Source organism: Chrysochloris asiatica, unplaced genomic scaffold (genome assembly GCF_000296735.1).
Source record: "Chrysochloris asiatica unplaced genomic scaffold, ChrAsi1.0 scaffold00005, whole genome shotgun sequence".
Classification (NCBI taxonomy): domain Eukaryota; kingdom Metazoa; phylum Chordata; class Mammalia; order Afrosoricida; family Chrysochloridae; genus Chrysochloris; species Chrysochloris asiatica.
The window spans coordinates 15,245,930-15,269,552 of record NW_006408523.1 but is presented as its reverse complement, the minus strand read 5'-3'; the positions used below and the strand labels follow the sequence as shown (position 1 = coordinate 15,269,552).

The following is a 23,623-nucleotide window of genomic DNA, read 5'->3' as shown; positions in this document are numbered from 1 at the left end:
AAGTGCCGTTGAGTCGATTCCGACCCATAGCAACCCTGTACAGGGTTTCCGAGGCTGTAAATCTTTACAGGAGCAGAAAGCCTCACGTTTCTTCTGCGGAGCTGCTGGTAGTTTCGAACTGCTGACCTTAAGGTTCACAGCCTGATTCGTAACCACTACGTTTTACCTTGTTAAATATTAATGTCTGGCCTTCTAGATACCGTTGCGGTTGAAATAAATGAGAAACATTCTGTTTCGTTTGAGGATCTCCTGAAACCTTGGAACGTCTGCTTCCTATATCGTATGTCTGTTTCCCAAATAATTTGGTTTGGCAGAGTTGGTGAGTTGCACTTGGTTGTAGAAACAGTTTGGGGAGCTAGAAGATTCTTCCCAGCAGAACTTCTCTGGGGCACACTCAACAACCAGATCATAAATCTCCAGGAGGAAGGTTCGGACTGTGGTCAGACTTTGGAGACCAGAGAAACAGTGCTACTCTCTCAGATCCTCCTTCAGAGATATGTTAACTCATTTAAAGTACACTGTGTTGAGGACCCAGTTGGCTCAAATTGGATCTTTCTTTGCTAGAGAATAGTCCTACACAGGACTGTATGGGTTGGAACTGACTTAGCCACACTTAACAATAACAGCAAAGCTAGCTTTTTTTCTGTATGTCAGAGACACAGACAGATCCTGCTCTCACAGACATTACTCAGGATGGGGGGTGAAACAAATAAATACTCAAGTACATAAGTGAATGTCAAATAATAAAAACTCTGGAGGTAAATAAAGCAAAGCTAAGTCAGGGAGGAGGGAGGTTGGTATCAGAGTCTGGTGAATAGATCTGTAAGAAGAGTGAACTCAGCAAAGCGTCAAGAAGTGAGGCCTGAGACTTTTAACAACCAGTTATCAGCGTTTCGGAGCTAGCGTTTCTTCCATTTAAAAAGCTCCAGAAATTCACAGTGCTCATTACCACCGTACCATGGAGTCAGGACTGAGGCGGGTTAGTGATGTCTTGCTACATAGAAGCATTCTATATGCTGTGTTACTTGATGAGAAAATGAAAGGGAAAAGAGTGAAACCTACGGGTACCGATTCCTTGGATCTGTATCCTTTACTGCTTTTGTGCCTGCTCTTCATCCCTAGTCCTTCTGCATGCTGAGTGCTCTAGGCAGAAACTCCCATCAGCTTTCCATCCCACCTGGGTCTCCTTTTGTGCTACCCCCTCGGATCTAGGCTCTGGAATAGGAACACATTGGGCCTCATAACACCAACGCTCATTTTAGACCCACAGCTTAAAAGACCTGCTAACAAATCTAGGCCAAGCCCAGCCAAGTCGATAAGATTTCTGGAAGAGTTCCTAAAAATACATTTCTCCTTAAATCAGCCTGGCCAATTACTGTACAGTCGCAGAACTTCAAGGAGAGAAGCGGCCTTTGAGATGGCTGTACCCCTTCCATTTTAAAGCTAAGAAACTAGATCCCCGGAGAGCTGACATAAGAGCAAAATCAACAAGAGTTGAGAAATATTTCAGATCACGTCATGAAAATGGCTAAAAGCAAACCAGGAAGGCAGGAACGAACTGTGCACATGCAGCGTAGCCTTTCACTTGTTTATCCATTGAGTCACCCACTCACTCAACAAATATTTATTTAGCATTGCCTCTGCTCTAAAGCAGTCCTGGTGTAGCCCTGTGGGATAATGCACTAGATAGCGTGGTCGGTTTGAACCACAAGGTCAATGGTTCAAACTCACCAGCTTCTCCTTGGAAACCTTATTAGGGGTCACTATGAGCCGGAACCTACTCAACAGCGCTTAACAGCAACCGTTCTAAAAGCATCCCTAGTGGCACAGTGTGCAAAGTGTTGAGCTACTAACTGCAAGGGTGGTGGTTCGAACCCACCAACCACTGTGGGAGAAACATGAGATAGTCAGCAAAGACTTGTAGCCTCAGAAATCCTAGGGAGCAGTTCCACTCTGTCGTGTTGTTGTGAAGTGCTGTCGAGTCGGTTCTGACCCATAGCAACCCTGTGTATAGGGTTTCCGAGGAGCAGCTTGTGAGCTTGAATTGCTGACCTTGAGGCTCAGACCCACCCTGTAGTCCAGTGCATTAACCCAAAGCGCCACACCAGGATTCCACTCTGTTCCATAGGCTTGCTATTAACTGATGACTGTGCGCTTGGGTTTTGGTTTAGTCTGTTCGAAGGCTAGGTGTGGAGTCCTGGTGTGGTGCTGTAGGAAACTAGTTGCAAGGTCAGCAGTTCAAAACCACCAGACTGTCCTCAGAAACCCTAAACAGGGTCTGTATGGGTTGGAACCAACTCTACGACACTTAGCAACAACAGTAAAGCTAGGTTTTGCTCTGAATGTCAGAGACACAGATAGATCCCGCTCTCAATTAACATTATTTGGGGGAGGGGGGGTGGAGTTGAAATGAACAAATACTCGAGTAAATAAGAGAATGTCAAATAATAAGAATTCTACAGGAAAATAAAGCAAACCTAAGCCAGGGTAGAGAGGAGGGTTGATGAAGTATTATATCAGAAAAGACTTCCTCATTGGTTGGCATCAGAGTCTGGTAAATATCTACAAGGGGAGTGACCTTGGTGAACTTGACTGAGGGAGCAAGGAGGTCAAAACCAGAAGGCTGGCTGTGCTTGGCTGCTTAGGGCCCATCCATAGGCCAGGGTGGCTGGAAGGGAGGGAGGGAGCAAGGAGAGAGAAAGTCAAAGAAGGGATAGGTCAGTGTGGGCCATTGTAAGATTTGGCCTTCATGCTCAGTGAAGGGCTAGGGGAGCCATTGGAGATTCCATGGCAGAGAAATGACATGATCTAAATTCTGTTTTCAGAGACTCTCAGGATAATGTGTTGAACACTGGGTAGAAACCCGGGGACACAGGTTAGGAAGCTATTACTTTAGTTCAGGCCGGAGATAGTGGTTCAGATGAAGGTGGCGGCAGCGCAGGTGGTGAGAGGTGGTCAGATTCTGGGTCTGTTTGAAAGGTAGAGCCCACAGTGTTTACTAATGGATAGGATGTGAGGTGTCAGAGAGGGGAGGAAGAGAAATAAGAGGAGATGGAGACAGAATAATACACATTTAGGATTTGTCAGTGTCTAAACCCATGGAGTTGATCCAACTCACGGTGATACTACGAGGGTCAGAATGGGGCTGTGCTGTATATGGTGTTCATCGGTTGGTTTTTTGGAAATCATTTACCAGGACTTTCATGTCAGGTACCTCTGGGTGCTCTCAAACCTCCAACCTTTCGATTACTAGCAGAGCACTTTGTTTCTTCTACCCAGCGGTGCCCATCAATGTCTAATAGGGTTCAAAGACCCGACACTGGGTGGGAGAATAGTTAATGAGTGGCCTGATGGATTTCACAGCCCTACTGCCTACGTTTCACCTCTTCATTCTCTCCTCCACATTCCCCATCCACAGTGTACTGGCCTCCTCCCCTGAGAGGAACCCAGCCCATCAGCTTAAATTCTTTGACCTAGCTCATCTTCATCATGTTTCTCTTTGAAAGCGTTATCTTAATTGGTTCTCAATAAATGTTTATACTAAGCTAGTATATAAACTGGTAGCGTAGTGGTTACAAATCAGGCTGCGAGCCACAAGGTCAGCAGTTTGAAACTACCAGCTGTTCCGCGGGAGAAAGCTGAGGCTTTCTGCTCCCGTAAAGATTTCCAGCCTTGGAAACCCTATACAGGGTCGCTATGAGTCGGAACCGACTCCACGGCACATAACAACAGTATATAAAAGTCATGAACCAAAGGTTAGTACTGTCATCCCAGGGATCTGTCAGTTGGCTTTACACGTTGCCTGTTCCAACACCGTCCAGCAACTGCCCTTTTCTTCATATTGAGATGCTGAGAGACATTCATATACTTCTTGTTACCACCTGAGTTCTTCACTGACTTTTTCTCATATAAGGGAAACCTCTACCTCTTTTCATCTTCAGGCTCTATACCTGACAGTTTCGCTGTTAGTCATGTAGTACCATAGATGATACACGTACACGGTCAGAAGATGAGCCACCCGAGGTTGGAAGGCACTCAGAATATAAGTGGAAAAGAGCTGCCTCCTCAAGTAGAGTTGACCCTGATGAGGTGAATGGAGTTTTGGGACCTTCATATGGTTGTGGGGCACAACTCAAGATGAGGAGAAACAGTTGCAAACATCCACTAATAATCAGAATGTGGAATGTACAAAATATGCTTCATTTTTGGAAGTTGTCAAAAAGTGAATTGGTGCACATAAAAATCTATATTCTGGGCATTGGTGACCTGAGATAGACCAGTACTGGCCGTTTTGTATCTTGAGAATCATATGGTTTACTATGCTGGGAAGAACAAATTCAAGAGGAATGGTGTCTCATTCATCTTCAAAAATAACATTTCAAGATCATTCTTGATCAACTATTCTGTCTTTGATAGGATAATATAATATGCATACAAGGAAGACTAGTTAATCATGTTGTTGTTGTCAGGTGCCATCGAGTCGGAACCGACTCATAGCGACCCCATGTACAGCAGAACGAAACAATGTCCGATCCTGGGCCAACCTCACTACTGCCGCCACACTTGAGTCCCATCAGTGATGCCACCTGGCCAATCCATTTCGTTGGGGGTCTTCCTCTTTTTCTCTGACCCTCCATCTTACCAAGCATGACATCCCTCTCCAGTGACTGTTCCCTCCTTACAATATGTCCAAAGTGTGAGAGACGAAGTTTAGCCATCGTGGCCTCTAAGGAGCACTCTGGTTGCACTTCTTCCAAAACAGATCTATTGGTTCTTTTGGCAGTCCATGGCACTTTCAATATTCTCCTCAAACACCACAGCTCAAAAGCATCAATTCTTCTACGATCTTCCTTATTCACTGTCCAGCTTTCGCATCCATATGAGGCTATTGAAAACACCATGGCTTGGGTCAGGCATACCTTAGTCCTGGTAGCATAGTGGTTACAAATTGGGCTGCTAACCTCAAGGTCAGCAGTTCGAAACTACCAGTTGTTACACAGGAGAAAGATGAGGCTTTCTACTTCCGTGAAGATTTACAACCTCGGAAACCCTGTGCAGGGTCTCTGAGTTGGAACCGACTCCATGGCACATAACCACCACCACTACCACCAAGTCCAATCAAGAATATCTTGACCAGGGAAACTGGCCATGCTATTCCCTCCATGTTGAAACTCTAAACCACCTTGTCTCCTAGAACCCTTGATGTTGCCCTACTCAGAGGACCATCTGTCTCTCATTAATGTCTGTCTGTGAGTTGGCTCACTTCTGTACTTTCTGCCACATTTAAATAAGTCAATGGACTGTCCTTAACCCTTTCCTTGTCTTTCTGTTTTCTCCTAGAGATGGATACGGATACTGATGTAAATATATCAGGCTTCCTGTCACTCTCTCTCACACACATTTGCTCTTATTCACTTACTCTGTCTCTCTCACTGTAGTCACTTCATGGTTTTTTACTGTAAACCAATTCTGTATTCATCACCATGCATGCCTTTCTCCAGTTTGGGGCTGCTCCCTGATATTCCAGTGTCTTTCTGTCCACACAAATGTCAAACTCTTTGATCCCTTTCTTGCCTCCTCATCGTTTCTAATGGGTGTTCCTCCGCAGTGACCTACGAGAGCTGTGCTGTTTTTCCTTTCACCGCTGCACTGTGTTAATTAGCCTGGATTAATCATCTTTTCCTGAGCCATTGGTATAACCTTTAACCTGTTTATTTCACCATTTTAGAGTTCCTTGAATTCCATGTAATGCTACTAAAGAGAACTTCTTCCCGTTGGGGGCTCTATGAGCTCCTGTTCACATTAGAATAGTGATGAGTATCCCTGCTTGTCACACAGGAGACTTGAGTTCAGTTCCCAGACAGGGAGGCTGTGTACTTTAAAGTCCTGGTGTGGTACTATAGGATAAAGCACTGGACCACATGGTCTCTTTGAACTGCAAGGATGGCTTTTCAGACCTACCAGTTGCTCCTTGGAAACGGATTCAACTCATTGGCACTTTAAAAAAAAACAAACAACTTCCCTTTTACTGACCCACTGGCATAATCTTTAACCTACTTCACCGTTTGGGAGTTCCTTGAATTCAACTTAACGCTACTAAACAGAAGTTCATCTAGCTTATGTGGATCACTTCAGTGCCCCCCAATAGCTACCCTACTGGTGGTTGGAAGAGCATCTCTGAAATTTACAGAATGTTAGACATCGTGTGATAACTATGGCTTCCTCACAGTCGCCTTGAGTTCGAATGACTTTTCAGTGTCCTGCTGGACATTCCCCTTGATAGAAAGCCTGCTCAGAGTGGTCTGAGCCAACTTATTTCCTCCGTCTTCCATATTTGCACAAAGTTGTTATCTTTAATTCTTGGACAGTTACCATTAACTAAATTTTCCATGAATGCAACAATTGTAAAGCCAGAGGAAAGGCTGTGTTCTTCTCCAGTTGTATTGGTACTGATGCAACTTACAGCTGGCCACTTCATTCTGTCTCCTCATGTACTTGCAAGCATTGAACTTTTCAATTAAACCTTGCTTTTGTTAGATGCCATTGAACGGATTTTGATTCATTGCGACCGTATGTGACTGAGTAAAACTACCCCATTGGGTTTTCTAAGATGTTACCTTCATGGGAAATTTCCTGGACTTTTTCCATGTTGCTACTGGGTGGGTTTGAACTACCAACCTTTGTTTAGCAGCCAATTGCTTAACCACTGTGCTGCCAGTATTATTCTTACAAAATAATTACATGTTATTTTATAATAAATTATTTTCCCTTCTTAGCTTAGGTGTATTCGAGTTAAGGTAACATAATGATTTTTTTTAAATGTGTGTACGTTATTAGCTTTGCTTGATGATAATAAAAGTTACATTAAAAATTTTTTACTATAAACAGAAGTGTTGGCATTTGTACGTGTACAGGCTGCGGAAGTGGCTGTTAGACTGATGTCAGTAGAAAAAAGAGTGAAGAAGAAAAATTCAGCAGAACAGTGTCCTGGGCTGGGGAAAGCAATGGACGCTCTGACAAGGACTTGGCTGGGAGTTCAGGCCTAGATTTCAGCCTGCTGTTCCATAATAGTTCTGTCTGGCTGCAGCGTTTGGTTCCCGAGCATCCAGGAAACCATAAAGTGCTAGCCAGTCTTAAATGGTACCTAATACAATTGCTTTCATTCTATTAAGAGAGTCTCCTAACCAAGTGATGAATATGTGGCTGGAAAACACAGGCAGAGTGAAAAAGTCTAATTCAAATATAAATATATGTTGAATACATTGTATCTGGCTCCAGTTTCAGGAATCTATTTAGAAATTTCTCTTCTACTTAATTGAAGATGGGATTTCTCTCTCCTCCCATTCCAGGAAACGGTAGCGAAAACTGATTGGAAATTTCCACAGGTTAAAATAAGCCCTAGGTTTTATGAATTTCTCACTGAAATGTAAAATACCAGCATATATAAGAACATTTGCATTGGGAATTTCTACTTTTATTACCTAGATCACTATACAATATACAGTCTGACTCACTTTATGGCCTTGGATGGCCCTGTGTTTTATTTCCCCTATAGAAATGCGTTTATAGTATGTTTGAAAGAGCAAAGCATTTTGCATGATGAAGACATCATTGTCAGCTGTGCTTCTTTCTTTACTTGTGTGAGTCAGGGAGTGGAATTAATTTTAGAGAAGGATCTATCAAAGGTTTGTTTAGCTAATCTTCCAGTAATGACTTTATAGATTGTAGCTACCTTCATTGAAAAGGGCATTGCTACTTTTTTTTGTTTACTCTTCATCAAAGAGTCAGTAGTTCAAATCCACCAGTCACTCCAAAGGAGAAAGATGAGACTTCTTTCTGTTCCTGTGAAGATTTACAGCGTTAGAAACCTCTATGAGTCAGAAATGACTCGGTGGCCCACACTTCGTTGACTTTGGAGAAAATTCTAACTTTTAATGAGTAGGAGTTACTTTCTCCTATGTGTATGTGTGTGACAGGGAGAGATGTCGCACAGAGTAGAATTGATGCTGACAAAGGTTAGATACCATAAAGGCGGTATTTATAATCTACTACTAAATATATTTTGGTAATTGTTGCTGATAGTTGGTTCCAACTCATAGTGACCCTGTATAGGGTTTCCAAAGGTTTCCTTGTGGTCTGTAGTTCAATGCCAATCCTACAGGGCCACGCCAGACTCCTAAAGATGGCTCATGATCAGTCATATATTTATGGCTTAGATAGTGTTACCTGAACGCCAAACCAAGAAACTGAAGGCTCAGAGAGATGAACTAGTATCACACAGTTGTTCGGTTTAGAAGGTCCTTGGGTGGTGCCAATAGTTTGCGTTCAACTACTATGTAGTGGTTACGAGTTGGGCTGCTAACCTCAGCGGTACTGCGGGAGAAAGATGAAGCGTTCTGCTTCCCTAAAGATTTACAGCCTTGGAAACCCTATTCAGGGTTGCTATGGGTCAGAACCGACTCGACAGCACTTAACAACCACAACAACTAACTAAAAAGTGGGTAGTTTGAGCCCTCTTGTTGTTGTTGTTATGTGCTGTGGAATGGGTTCCGACTTATACAGGGTTTCGAAGGCTGTAAATCTTTATGGGAGCAGAAAGCCTCATCTTTCACCCATGAAACAGCTGGTAGTCTCGAACTGCTGACCTTGAGATTCGCAGCCTGATTCATAACCACTATGCTACCAGAGCCCTCTTAGCAGTGCCCTAGAGGGAACTCAGGGTGACCACGCACCAGAATCCACAGATAGCAGGCAGCAGACTTGGTTTACTTTTGGTTTTTGCTTTCTTTGGTTTTGGATTCAGACTAGAATCCACGTTTACTGATAGAAAAGTCAGTTATCCTCTCTAAACCTTGCAGTATTTCCAAAGCACCATTTTATTGGTATTTTAATTCAAATTAAAAAAAAAATTCTTAAAGGCTCACTAATGGTGTCTTGTTGTGTTTAGTGTCGGCAAGTCAGTTCTGACCCTGTATGGAGATTCTGAGAAGCGGGTGGTGGGTTTGAACTGCCGATCTTGTGATTAGCAGTCCAGTGCTGATCCTACAGAGTCAGTTTCTAGGAAATGTCAGCAGGTCCTTTATCTTGTTTGTAGTGGAATCTCCCTCACCTCACGGTTTCCTTGGTCCACTTAGGAAGGACCCGGATAGGAACCCTCCGCTCAGAGGCTTTGATTCCAGGGCAGTGTTAAGCCTTAAGCCTGGAGGTCATCTCTTCTAGGTCCCTTGTCAGGACAGGCGTCTGTATCGGATAGGCTGAGGGGAAGCTGCCAAACTATCGATCAATCCCTAGGAGAGACAGCAGCGAGAGCTATTTAAAATCTGCAAACCTAGAGCAGCTCACAGGAAGGAAAAATATTAACAGCTATTAAAAAGTACTGTATAAACTTTAAAAATGAAAAATAGGAAACCCAATGGTTTTAGCTATTCAAAATTGGAGACTCAGAGAGAGTTCTTTATCGTAAGTAAATTTATACACAATAAAATGAAAGGCATTCCAGAAATTACTTAATGGGTAATGAGTCCTTGACTAGATCTGACTCAAAAATAGCTTTGTTTTGTAGGAGTCCTTTCATTAGCCCCCTAGGAGGCAGATGGCTGACAGATAGCTAAAATATCATAGGTGACCCGGAAGGTTCTGCTGTGCCAGGCTGTAACTAGGTTCCTGAAGGCAGTCTTAGATTTTGATCAATTTCAGTCTCAGAATTGGATACAATGGATGTTTCCCCTTTAATAATGTATAAAGCAGCTACAGTGTGTTGTGTTTTCAGCGTGTTGATGGGGGGGGGGGGCGGCACCTGGGATCCACAGCCATGGCATCTCTGAGGGGGTGAGATGGATAGAGATCTCCCCCTCTGCCAAGTGACAGTCCAGCCTTTTCAGACCCCACTCACAGCATGATTTAGTGGATGTAAAAGAACGTGATCAATGAATTCTTCTATGAGGTCAAAAAGTCATAGCTTGCAGAAAACCCAATGCATACAAGAGTTTTAAATGTATTTTGAAAAATGAAGTGTCTTCAAAGTGTAGACCCTAGAAATAGCTTGGATTATTTTGTAGGAGTTAGCAGCATTTCTGGACCCACTACAGAACCTCATTTTGTTTCACTCCATCTCAGTTCTTCAATTTCTTTAAAGTGGAGTCAGGGAAATTGGTATTTGTTGAATCCCACACTGCCTGCAGAGGGTGAGCTCCCCAAAGGGGGCTCTTCAGTAAAGGGCCCAGGCAATAAGAACTCAGGGCTTAGACACTGTGGCTGAGGTCAGCAAGGACCACCCACCCAATTAAGTCCTTCCTCTTTCATACTAAGGTTCCAGAAACAAAGCGGAACCCCCTTCTCCTCCTCAAAAGGTTAATTTGATTCTGAATAAAGCCTGCAGTCTCCGAGCTGTTCTTTTTTAATATCTCAAGTGTTTCATGTTTACTTTTATCCTTGGGTGGAGCAAATGGCTAACTACTAGCCGAAAGGTTGGTGGTTCAAACCCACCCAGGGGGCATTTAGAGAGCTGCTTTGAAAGGTCACATCTTTGAAAATCCTTTGGAGCTGTTCTGCTCTGCATGCATGGGGTGACTCTGAGTTGGAATTAACCTGATTGGAGGCAACTAAAAACAACAGCAGTTTTCTGTTTTTTGTTTTTTAATTGATCTTAAAAAGGCCCTCTAGGAGAAGCAAAGGGCCAGCCTTCCTACAGTTGTTTCCTTGGGTTTCACTGAACTGAGGACCATTTTACAACTCAGGGAAGACCTCTGTGTTCTTTGAGCCACCAGCAGGATGCCTGGAAAACAGGAGAAGGCTACAAGTACTTTGCATAGTGCTTCTCAGGAGTCCATGGTGTCTCAGATGCTTGATATGCTAAGCTGCTTGCTGAAAGATTGGAGGCACAAGTCTACTCAGTGGTGCCTTGGAAGAAAGACCTGGCAATCTACTTCCAAAAACAAAAAAAAATCAATTCTTGAAAACCCCTATGGAGTACAGTCCTACTCTGACATCGTGAGATCACCATGAGTTAAAATCGATTTAAAGGCAACTAGGTTTTGTTTTATTTTTTAAATAGCAAGTCCTGCTGTGGTACTGTAGGATAAGCACTGTTCTGCTAACTGCAGGGTCAATGGTTCAAACCTACGAGCCACCCCTGGAAACCCTATACAGGGTCCTATGAGTCGGAACCAACTCTACAGCACTTAGCAGCAAGTTTTTTAAAGAGTGGTTTGCAAACTTGAGCACGTATCCAAATCACCCATTCAAGGGTTTTTTTTTTTTTTTTAACAACACAAGGTTCTAGATTTGAGCCCGCCAGCCACTCTGCGGGAAAAAGATGAGGCTTTCTGCTCCCGCAAAGATTTAAAGTCTCAGAAACTCTATACAGGATTGCTATGAGTTGGAACTGACTCGACGGCACCTCAAATAGTTCCCAAGCTACCCTTTTCAGATAAACGTATATTTCGAAGGTGCCCTTCTGGGTAGATGAGGTAGAAAATTCCATGCCTCCCTCCAGTGTAATCCCGGGCACTAAAACCGCATTTCAGCTGGGTCTTCTAGGAATGAGGCAGTCTTTCACAGCTAGCAGAGGTTTAGGACTAGTCTTCACACCCAGTGTCTCTGCCAGGGCCCTACAGGGCTTCCCATCACTTCTGGATTAGTAGACACTGGAAGGAGTCCGGTGTGGCACAGTAGGATAAATCACTGCACTGCTAACTGCAAGGTCAGCAGTTCAAACCCACTAGCTGCTCCTTGGAAACCCTTTCACAGGGTTGCTATGAGTCAGAACTGACTTGATGGCACTAAACAACAGACTTCGAGAGGAAGAAAGCAGACCCCAAGCCTTTTTAGTGTAGCCACAGGAAACTTTTCCATGGGTTCCCTTCAGCTGCAAAATCGGCTGTATGAGTAGCCCGGGTGCTCAGCTAGCTGGAGTGCCTCAAGTACCTAATGCAGCCAATTTGCTCTGACCCCTCAGCATCTTCCTTCTCTGACAGTTTGTGGCTGTGGCCGATCCACCGCAGGTGCAATCGTGGTCACCGATACAGGATGCCTGCAGAGGAAGAGGAGGGCTGGGAGTGGATTTAGTCAATAAATATTTATAGAGCGGCTCCTCTTTCACGGCCTTGCATTTATTCGAACAGCACTTTACTGTTTACAAAGCACTTTAATATTTCCCTTATAATTTGTCCTTTGTGGCAACAATCCTGAAAAGTAGGAAGGGACTATTATCAACATTTTACAGATGAAGAAACTGGGTCTTGGGGAAATGATGTGACCTATCCAAGGTCGCATGCCCAGGGATCTTGGCAAAAGGATTTGAAGGTGACCTTTAAGATAGGGCGTTTCCACCATTCTACAGAGTTCTGCAAGTCTGCAGCCGCCACCCAGTAGAGAGATAATGAGAGACCACTACATATATAACGTTTCTTTTCCCATGACAGAAAGAAGCAGGCACAAATAATTTGTACAACACAATATAATATCATATAGTAAAAATATTGGTTCCATATTAATGAAACAATACTAAGGAGATACTTTTATGTTTGTTTGGTTTTTCAGTATGGATTTTATACATAGAGATCATCTTAATCTCGATGCTAATTTCCCATTGGCAACACTTCGTCTCCATTTAGATTTCATAAAATAAGTGATAATGTCGACTCGCTACATCCCAGCCATGCTTAGAAACTTTCCAATAACTGAACCAAGGCTCAGTTCGTAAGTTAAATTGAAAATAAATACAAGTGTTAAATTTAGTTAGTTGTACCCGCCCCATTTCAGGTACTAAATAGCAGGCACTTTTTATTGAGTAGTGCCACCCTAACACCCAAGGAGCTCTGGCAGTGTAACGGTTATGAATCGGGCTGCTAATCTCACGGTCAGTGGTTCGAAACTACCAGCGGTTCCATGGGAGAAAGATGAGGCGTTCTGCTCCCATAAAGATTTACAGCCTTGGAAACCCTGTGCAGGGTCTCTATGAGTCGGAACCAACTCCACGGCACATAACAACAACAACAACAACAACATCCAGTAGCCTAGCTCAGGCCTGGTCAGGGCCCCAAAAAATAATTTTCAACTGTGAATTAAATGTGTTCAGCCCATCCTTGAAAGCCCCGTGCTGTTGGTGACTTGTCTGCTGAATACATGGACAGAAACGTTTCCTTGTTCCTAGCTCGGCTCTTTCCTCGTCTTCACTGAGGCTCCAGGTGTGGGGGTTGAGGGAAGGCAGCTGCAGGTCCAGGCTGGTCTATGAAACCTGACCCAGAGTAAATTTGGTTATTAAACTCATTTTCTTAAACACCCTAACTTAAGCTACTTGATTTTAGCTGCTGTGAACACAAGGCTGCCAAACAGGCAAGTAGGAGCCTGCCTGTCTCCCTCAAATATTTTATAATTGAAGTTAGGTATGTGTCATAGCTTACGAGGTTGCCAATCTCCTTAAATGCACACACAATTATAACTCATCCAAACACTTTTACAAACAAGTCAAAGAATTATGGGGATGAAGTAGCATTTCCCACCGATCCCAAGAGACATCGTGCTAAGTCAACGTTCCATGATCACATAAGCTTGAGATTTCATGGCAGCTCTTCTCCTATTAGACATTCCAGACACAGCTGTGCTTGGTTCAAGGCTGAGCCAAGCCTGGTTGATACAGCCTGACTGGCTTAGTGGAAACTGGAGTGATGGAGGTGGCGCAGCGATTAAGCACTCGACCACTATCTGGAAGGTTGCTGGTTTGAACTTAGCATCTGCTCTGTAGTACAAAGATGTGACACTTCCTGTTTCTGTAAAGAGTATAGCGTTTGAAGCCCTGTGGAAGTAGGTCTGTTCTATCTTATAGGGTCCTTGTGAGTGTGAACTGACTTTACAGAAAAAAGTTTGGGAACCCGGCGTTAACGAGACATAATTGATTGTGGAATCCACTTTACTTGTGAACCACCATCCTAAGAATTATTGCTTTCTGAACGTATTTGATACATGGTGGTTTTCAATACTTGTAGTCTTTATTTCAAGGAGCTCTGGTAGCGTAGTGGTTACGAATTGGGCTGCAAACCGCAAGGTCAGCAGTTTGAAACTACCAGCTGTTTTTGTGGGAGAAAGATGAGGCTTTCCGCTCCCGTAAAGACTTACAGCCTCAGAAACCCTGTACAGGGTCGCTATGGGTCGGAACCAACTCCATGGCACACAGTAGGGTCAGCAGTCTTCCTTCTCATTCTTTTTTATAAAATCTTCAGAAGGACATCAAGGTTAAACAAATACCTAAGGTAGCTCATGGCATAAACAATATATGAAAGTGATTAACTTCTGGTATTTGGTGCTTTACTGATGCCTGACTCACTAACATAAAAATATTAATGTTTTAATAATTTTATAATCTATGAAAAAAATGTAAAGAAACTTGTTTTTATTGGTTGTCACCAAGTCAATCCCTACTCATAGTGACCCCATGAAACCATGGCTTTATTTCAGTAACCTGTACTTTTGTTGTAGACATGGGACTGAACTCCAGCCTTCTGTAGTGTTGTTAGATTCTGACTTAGCTAAAAACTAAACTAAACTGAAGCTAACTTGCTTTCATTCATTTAGTCAGTGAGCCCATCATTAACTAACCAGGTCAACAATTCATTTGTTCAGTAAGTACATTTTGAGACCTGGACTCCTAGTGTAGTGCTATAGGATCAGCACCGGACTGCAAACCACACAGTCGGTAGGTCCAACCCAACAACTGCTCCTCAGAAACCCTATACACTCAACGGCACTTACCAACAACAGTGAATTCCTGGTGTAGCACTGTAGGATCAGCACTGGATTGTGAACCACAAGGTTGGCAGTTCCAACCCACCAGCTGCTCCTCTGAAACTATAGAGTCACTATAGGTCGGAACCAACGCGATGGCACTTCACAACAATAACTGATGCCATAAACCAGAGGTGGGGAACCTTTTTTCTCCTAAGGACCACTTGGATATTTATAACATCATTCACAGGCCATACAAAATTATCAACTTAACAATTAGCCTTCTCTATCTATATAATGTGATGGCTGGAACTGTGGTTGCCTTCGCAGGCCCAGACCAAATGGTTTCTCAGGGCTTACATGGCCCACACAGTCCTGGTGTGGCGCTGTAGGATAAGCACTGAGCCCATGGTCAGTTTGAACTGCAAGGTCGGTGGTTTGAACTCACCAGCCGCTCTTAGGAAATCCTGCGCAGGGTTGCTGTGAGTTAGAACCAATAGGACAGGACAGCACTTAACAACAACATATGACCAGACGTTCCCCACTCCTGCCATAAACTATGGCACTAGGGATACAGAAGTGAAAAATGCAAGGACTAACCCTGTCTTCACTGTGATCACAGTCTTATGGGGGAAACTATCTTTAAGCAAATGTATAACAGTTAAACCAAAACACGGAATCCACAGCTGTTGAGAGTGGGTTCTAGCTCACAGTGAAGCCTGTAGGGCAGTAGAACCACCCTGTAGGATTTACAAAGCTGTCATCTATATGGAAGGGACTCGCATCAGCTTTCTTCTGTGGAACGACTGGTGGGTTCCAATCCCTAGTCTTTTGGTTAGCAACAGAATGCTTAACCACTGCACCAGTATTCCTTTAATAATCACAGTTGTTGTTGTTGTTTGTTGTTAAGTGCTGTCTGGTAGATCCCGACTCATAGCGACCCTGTATAGGGTTTCTGAGGAGTGGTTGGTGGGCTCGAACCGCCAACCTTGCAGTTCAAACTGACCTTGCGGTCCAGTGTTTAACAGTGCCATACCAGGACTCCATGGGTCCTATGTTGTTGTTGTTAAGTGTCATTGAGTCGGCTCCGACTCTTAGAGACCCTGTGTAGGGTTTCCAAGAAACTGCTGGTGAATTTCAGTCGCCGACTTTGTACTTCAAACCGACCTCACAGTCTAGTGCTTTATCTCCTGGCACCACACCAAGACTCCTATAATGCCCGGAAAAATCATTTGGTCTGGCCCTGCCAAGGCAACTGCAGTTCTAGCCATCACATTATAGCAGGCTATATATGGAGATATATATAGGTTCTGACTCATAGTGACCCTGCACAGGGTTTCCAAGGCTGTAAATCTTTACAGGAGCAGAATGCTTCATCTTTTCTCCTGTGGAACCACTGGTAGTTTCGAACTGCTGATTTTGCAGTTGGCAGCCTGACTGGTAACCAGTACACTCCCAGAGCTCTCTCTTATTCTCTGTATCTACACACACACACACACACACACACACACACAGTAAACACCCCAGTACTGAACCTACGTCACAACACCAGGACTCAGTAATAGCAGAAGGAAGTAGTAGTACTAAGAGAGATCTGGGGCTCAATTTTAGAGGCTCCTAATTTATCCCTTTCTAAGTCCACATCTCTGTTAACTCGGAAACATGTTAAAAATAAGGAACTCACACTTCATCTAAAATGACAATATTTTTATTATATAGAAGAGGCACATCTTAGATAATTGTTTACAACACTTCTAACAATAAAATCAATGGCTTAAATGTGAAATTAATTGGAAACCACAGTTCTGATACACTGTTTTGGCGATTAAGCGCATTAGATTGAATTGTTTCAGAATGCCTAATTATTGTGTCTACCACACTCATCTGTTTGAGTCATCCTAACTTTTGGACTGCTGCCTGGCGTATTTCTTCAGTATGGTTTTTTTTTTTTTTAATTCTCATCCATTCTTTCCTTTTTAATGCCTAGCTTTCCTTATTCAAAGAGCTAAACTGCACATTTGTAGATTCTAGGTAAGGATGAAGTCATTGCTAATGTGTTGATTCTATGAGTGTGGGTGTGAACTGATATTTTCTTTGTGTTTTCCAGGTTTATGATTTACAAGTGCCCGTGTAAAGTCATTTTTACCAGATATTTCTGCAGCCTGGGAGTCCTTTGTATGTTCAAATCTTGTTTTTCTGTCAAATACTGCGTATCCTGATTCTCTCACGTGGAAGAAGATACCTCACTTGTCTGACTTTATCAAGTGCTTGACTTCAGACTTTAAAAGGTTAGAAGGAAAATCAAAATCCTACTAAAATATGAACATCTGAGTGGTTTGTAATCTGGCATTGTCCATAGTGGTCAGCTTCGGAACCAAATATTCTCCCCAGGATTACCATGGTCTTGAAGTCACTTTATTAAAAACAGCTGTGTCTGCAAACAGTCAAGACTCTTGGATGCTTAGAGCTAGAGATGACACTGAATGTGCTCTCATTGTGGTCCGCAGTCTTCAAGTGGGACATATTGATTGATGAGTGACCCTATCAATAAAGTCTCTTCCTTCTCTGCTTCGTGGATTGGACTTCATTAAGCAATTTATTACATACCTGAACACTTCCATGTGGGATTTTCCACAACAGTAGTTTTGGAATCATTGGAAGTCAGATTGATTTCATCATTTCACAGAAACTGACAGAATTGAAGTTACTTGTTCATGATGGCACTGAATGTTGCACCTATCAGAGATACAAAGTGGCTGACGTTAGAAGTGTGCAGACAGTTTCAGAGAGGAACATGCTCACGCTCTGATGAGGAATGCAAATTTGCTCACCCCCCAAAAAGTTGCCAGGTAGAAAATGGAAGAGTAATTGCCTGTTTTGATTCTCTAAAGGTAAGAGAATATCTCTTATGTGTCCTTTCAGCGCCACATGGGACTTTCAATACAAAATGGGTTTCCTTGTACTTAGTATCCAAATCTAACTATAGCTCTTAGATTCTGTTTTCCTATTTGTAGTTCCTACTGGAAGATTTTCACTGAATTTTGTTTGATATCCGGCATCTATAACTTTGTTTTACATATCCATGTTTAAATTAAAAACGCACGATGATGCGGTTCTAGACCGACGTGACATTTATGTACCCGAGAGTTTAAATCAAAGTCTGCCGTTTGACAGCTGAAGATAAATATTTTATTAACGCTTGATTTTCTGGAGGTTATGTAAAGGTGAAGAAATTGAATGTGTCACTTTTATGTGCCACTTACTCTGAGTCACCTCTTACAGAGATTTTTATTCTGTGCCTGTCTTTCTTGACCAAGAGCTATCTAAAACATATCTGAAGAGGTTTTTCAGTCTCTTGAAAACTTTTGTCATGCCTAACAGAAATTACTAAAGGCAACCTTAGTATTCCTGAGAACCTACGATATATATAAGCTATATAGTAGAAACTAACATGATTCTGATATTTCTCTAGATGAGCTCACTGGTAAAGCAAATAAAGAGCATCAGGAAATAACTGTGCACAAGATAAAAAAGGGTGAGTGCCTTCCAAGAGGAATAGAGAAAAGACTTCTAGGGAAATCCACAGATGAGAGAGCTGGCTTCCAACTGACAATTTCAAGGAATGTTTTCACAAGTCATGACATTTGAGTTGGATGCTGAAGTTGGGTAGAATTTGAACTTGAAGAGGTGAATGAAATCAAACGGAAAGATCCAGCTAAAGGAAGTGGCATAATTTAGCCCATGATTTTGTTTTTGTCTTTTTGGTATCACAGATATCGGTGCAGTGACTGTGGGTGAGAATGTCTAGTCCTGCCAAGACTCTTATTCCTTTAGAGGTTATACCTAGGAGTGGGGTTGCTGGATTATATGGTATTTCTATTTCTAGCTTTTCAAGGAAATGCCATCCTGTTTTCCTTAGTGGTTGTACCATTTTACAGTCCCACCAACCGTGTTTAAGAGTCCCAGTCTCCTCACAAACTTGACAGCATTTGTTATTTCCTGGTGTGTGTGTGTGTGTGTGTGTGTGTGTGAATTTTGTTCTGTTTTTTTTTCCAATTAGTGTCATTAGTGTTGTGATTTGATGGTATTTCATGGTAGTTTAGATTTACCTCTCTCCAATGACAGCACTTAACAACTACAACAGTGGTTAAAGGGAGTCCTGGTGTGGTGCTTTAGGATAAGCACTGGACTGTTAACTGCAAGGTCAGTGGTTCAAACCTAACAGCAGCTCTTTCTAAACCCTATACAATCATTTAACAACAACAACAATGGCTAACGATGGCTAGCATTTCTTCATACGTTTGCTAGTTACGTTGAATGTCTTCTTTGGTCACGTGACTTAATACATCTCTTGTCTGTGTTGTACTTGGATTGTTTGTTTTTTCATTATTGGGATGTTGAAGGTTTCTGTACATTTTAGAGAATACCCTTGCCCAATATGGCATATCCTTTGGGCTATGTCCCTGGTCAGATACATCAAAGCCATTTTTTTTTTTTCCAGTTTGCAGAGTCTCTGTTTACTCTTTTAGAGAAGTATTTTGATGAGCCTAAGTATCTAACTTTTTTGTTGTTATTGCTAAGTGCTGTGGAGTTGGTTCCAACTCATAGACACCCTGTCTGTATAAGGTTTCCAAGGAGCAGCTGGTGAGCTTGAACTGCCGACCTCGTGGTTCAAACCAACTTTGCAGTCCAGCTGTTAGTCCACAGCGCCACACCAGGACTCCATCTAACTTTTAGGAGGTCCAGTTTATTTAGTTCTTCTTCTGCTGTGTGTGTATTTTCAGGTCTGTTTAATATTGTGTTTCTGCCACATATTGGAGCCCCTAATATTATCCCTATTTTTTCTTCCATGATCTTTATAGTTTTAGGTTTTATATTTAGTTCTTTGGTCCGTTTTGGGTTAGTTTTTGCATATTGTGTGAGATATGGGCCTGTTTCATTTTTCTATAGATAAACAGCCAGTTTTCCCAGCACCATTTGTTAAGGAGACTGTCTCTTTCCCATTTAGTGAGCTTTGGCATTTGTTGGAGATCTGCTATCCATAAGCGGATAGATTTGCGTATAGATTCTTTCAGCTGTGTTCTGTTGGTCTGTGTGTTAGTTGTTTCGACTGCCTTGGCTGTAGGTTCTTAGATCAGGTGCCGACTTGGTTCTTCTTCAATAATGCTTTTTGATCTGGGGCCTTTTTCTTTTACATGTAAAGTTGGTAATTAGTCCTCAAGTTACGACCATCCATCTGATTTAAAACAACTTGCACTTGCCCTTGAATATTATATAAATTTGCCCTCACTTTGAAATTATTGAACCAACCCCTACTTGCAACAAATTTTTCATCAGAAGCCCCCTCACTGTAGTTACACTTACAGCTGTGAAATCATTGAAAAGACTTCAAGTCTTTTCTTGCACAAACTAAAACCAAACCCATGGTTGTCAAGTCAATTCCAACTCCTGCCAATCTTAAAGGACAGGATAGAACTTGCCCGTAGGGTTTCCAAGGCTGTAATGCTTACGAGTCCGGGTGTGGTGCTGTAGGATAAGCTCTGGATTGCTAACCACAAGGTTGGTGGTTCTAACCCACCCGCCATACCTCAGAAACCCTATACAGGATCGCTAGGAGTTGGAACTGACTCAACAACACTTAATAATATTTACAGTAGCAGACTGCCACATTTTTCTCCCAGAAAAGCACTGGTGGATTTGAACTGCTGACCATTCATTTAGCAGTGGCGTACTTTAGCCGCTGCACCACTAAGGGTCCTTTCTGGTACTAGAGTCTGATGAAATAACTGTATGCACCTGTTCCAACTTAATTACAAATTTGACTGAAAGACAGACTAGAAACGAATCTTGTTCATAAACCAGGAATTGCCTGTCCCTGATTCGCAGTGACTAAGTGGTTTGAGATGTGGCCGATACCTAGCCAAAGGCCAGGCATGTTAGGGGTTGGTAGGGTCAGTTCTTTTCCTTTCAGAATAAGGCAGATTAGCACAAGTGACCTATTCAATTTGATGACCAGATTTAAAGGCAAGCTATATCTAGCTCATTAGAATCACTGTGTGAGTGCTAATACCACAGTCCTGCAAATTAGACATGAAATTAGGAGAAACCAGACTTAGGACAGACATCTGTGTTGTTGTTTATTATAAAACATTTAACAAAAGCACTTTGGATAGTTATTTTTATTTGTAACTGTGAAAGGGAATCTGTTGACCTCTCAGAACAGAGAAAATAAAAGTCAGTGATGGGGCTAAGGCATCCCATTTGGGGGAAATTATAAGTTATCTCTGGTAGCGTAGCGGTTACGAATCGGGCTGCTAACCTCAAAGTTGGCAGTTCGAAACTACCAGCAGTTCTGCGGGAGAAAGATGAGGCGTTCTGCTCCCGTAAAGATTTATAGCCTCGGAAACCCTATGCTGGGTCACTATGAGTCGGAACCGACTCCATGGTACTTAACAACAACAACAAATCAGTTATTTGTATACATGAGTAACCTATCAATTTAAGTATTGTTGTTGTTATGAAACAAATTGTGGTTGTTTGGAAAGAGAATTGCTGAGGTCTGTGAAAAGGAAGTTGTATATGTGTAATAACTTTTAGAAAAGATATTTCAGAAAATGTATTAGAGTTCCTACAGTGGCATTTGTCCCTTATTCCTATGGTGATCTTATAGTGCGTGTGTAGCATTTGAGACTTTTGTTTTGTTACAGTATCATTATAAACAATGGACATTGTTTAAATTTTTTCGGGCAGGCAAGATTACATTCTAGAACACTGTGTTCTAAAAGTTTAGGCCAGTTTGACAAAATGCAGATTGTTTCACATAGCAAAGGCCTTGACCAAGTTAACCTTATCTCTTAGTTAATCCATAAACATTTCTCCTCAACAGTGGAGATGTTCGAGGTTTTTCTTTATAGGTTCTTCTTTCCTGCAATGAGTAGGGTTTGTATCTGGATTGTTTTGCATATTGAAATTTTGCAAGAATAAAGGAATAAACTTTAATGCTGATTAAGCCTAAAGGACCCAGTATTTACCACCTTCATCAGATATTTAATATATTTGCTTAAATATTTTAATTCTAACTCAGTTTGAACAAGGGAACTGTTTTAGAAGTCATATTGCTGATTTTGGTTAAAACATTCCTAGAGTATTTGGGAAAACAGTTTGGACCATATGTAACCCTTCGTAATAGTTGTCTCAAAGATAGTGTGGTCCTTCTAAAGCCTGAATAGATCTTCCAGAGACTTCTATTCTCACTCAGAGTGAACAGTTATCCTTAGTGATGGCTGTCTAGGTCCTGTGAGTTCCAGTTCAGACCTTTGATTGCTCGCCTCAATTCTCTATCACCATTTCTTCACTGAACCCCCTGCAGCTACGACCCCTCCTTGCTGCCCCCTGAACATACCAGCCAGGCTCCAGCTTTTGCACATACTTTTTGCTCTGTTGGAATTGTGTTTTTTGGGGGGGTTTTGCCTTTGTCATATGAACAGCTTGTTTCTTCAGGTTCCTGAGCAAAATTGCCAAGGTATTAGTGACAACGCAAAGCCAGTGGTTCAAACTCACCAGCTTCTCGGAAGCCCTATACAGGGTCGTTATGAGTTGGAACCAATTCACTAGTGCTTAACAACAACAATCCTCTCATTGCTGGGACCCCATTTCCTTCTCACTTTGCTTAACTGTTTTTCTTAGCACTTATCACCATTTGACAGAGGATATAAATAGCTCTTACCTTCTCCATCCTCCACTCCATTAGAATATAGGCTCTGTATAGGTAGGGATTAAATCTGTTTTGTCCACTCTTGTAGCTCTGGTGCCAAGAACAGTGTCTCACACAGGGTAGAGGCTCTATAGATACTGTTAAATGAAGCACATGTTCATCAGGAAAGCAGTCGCATCTCTGAGACAGGGCTGCCGTCTGCGGTTGGGCAGGATGTACACTGCACATGAGGGATGCCTTTCTCATCAACATCTATGTGATTGGCAACTCTGTGAGTTGTACAGTGTACAGTCTGTGTTGTGTCCCTGCCCTTAGTATCCCAATAGATTCCGAAATCAGGGAGCTGTGTACAGGAGTTGGCAGACACAACAAAACACTGCCGAGTCCTGGGCCAGCCTCACAATTCGTTGTCACGTTTGAGCCCATTGCTGCAGATCGTCTTGTTGGGGCTCTTCCTCTTTCCCATTGATCCGCCATGTTTTAATTGGGCTAGTGACAAATAATTTTTTCTAAATGTTTCATAGTGGTTGTTGTTGTTATGTGCTGTGGAATCGGTTCTGACCCATAGCGACCCTGTACAAGGTTAACCTTGGTTGTTGTGTACTGTGGAGTCAGTTCCAACTCATAGCGACCCTGTACAGGGTTTCCGAGGCTGTAAATCTTTACGGGAGCAGAAAGCCTCATCTTTCTCCCTCTGAATACCTGGTGGTTTTGAACTGCTGACCTTGAGATTAGGAGCCCGATTCGTAACCACTAAGCTACCAGAGCTATTGACTACAATTTAAAATTTTAAATGGTAGAGTCTCGTTTGCTACTATTTTGGACAGTTCTTGACAACCTATCAAGTAAGGTATCAAATTATGTCATTGTTCTTGACCTTCATTAGCTACATGTTCTTGAGTTCCTAATGGATATAAATAGAAGTGACTTCTTTGCAGAAATTATTTTTTAATATTTCTAAGTTATATGCCTAATATTGGTCTGATCTGCAAATATAATACCAGACCATGTTTTTTTCTTTATTATTATCAGTGATAATCATTGCAGTGGCATGTTGTTGTGTGCCATCAAGTCAATTTCAGTTGCCACAACCTAGAAGACCGACTGGAACTGACGCACAAGGCTGCTTCCTAGGTTATCATCTTGACAGGAGCAGATTGAAAGGTCTTTTTCTCACCAGAGTGGCAG

The 23,623-nt window shown here is 42.4% G+C and overlaps 1 protein-coding gene across 3 annotated transcripts in view; it reads left to right on the top strand.

Annotated features, from left to right (window-relative positions):
- MBNL2 (muscleblind-like splicing regulator 2) overlaps positions 1-23,623 on the top strand; it is a 230,877-nt gene that overhangs the window by 52,343 nt on the left and 154,911 nt on the right. For all 3 annotated transcript variants that reach the window (XM_006831993.1, XM_006831992.1, XM_006831991.1), the window contains exon 2: positions 16,829-17,612. In XM_006831993.1, coding sequence (XP_006832056.1) covers positions 17,436-17,612 — 177 coding nt within the window. In that variant the 5' untranslated portion in view covers positions 16,829-17,435. The remainder of the gene's footprint in view (positions 1-16,828; positions 17,613-23,623) is intronic.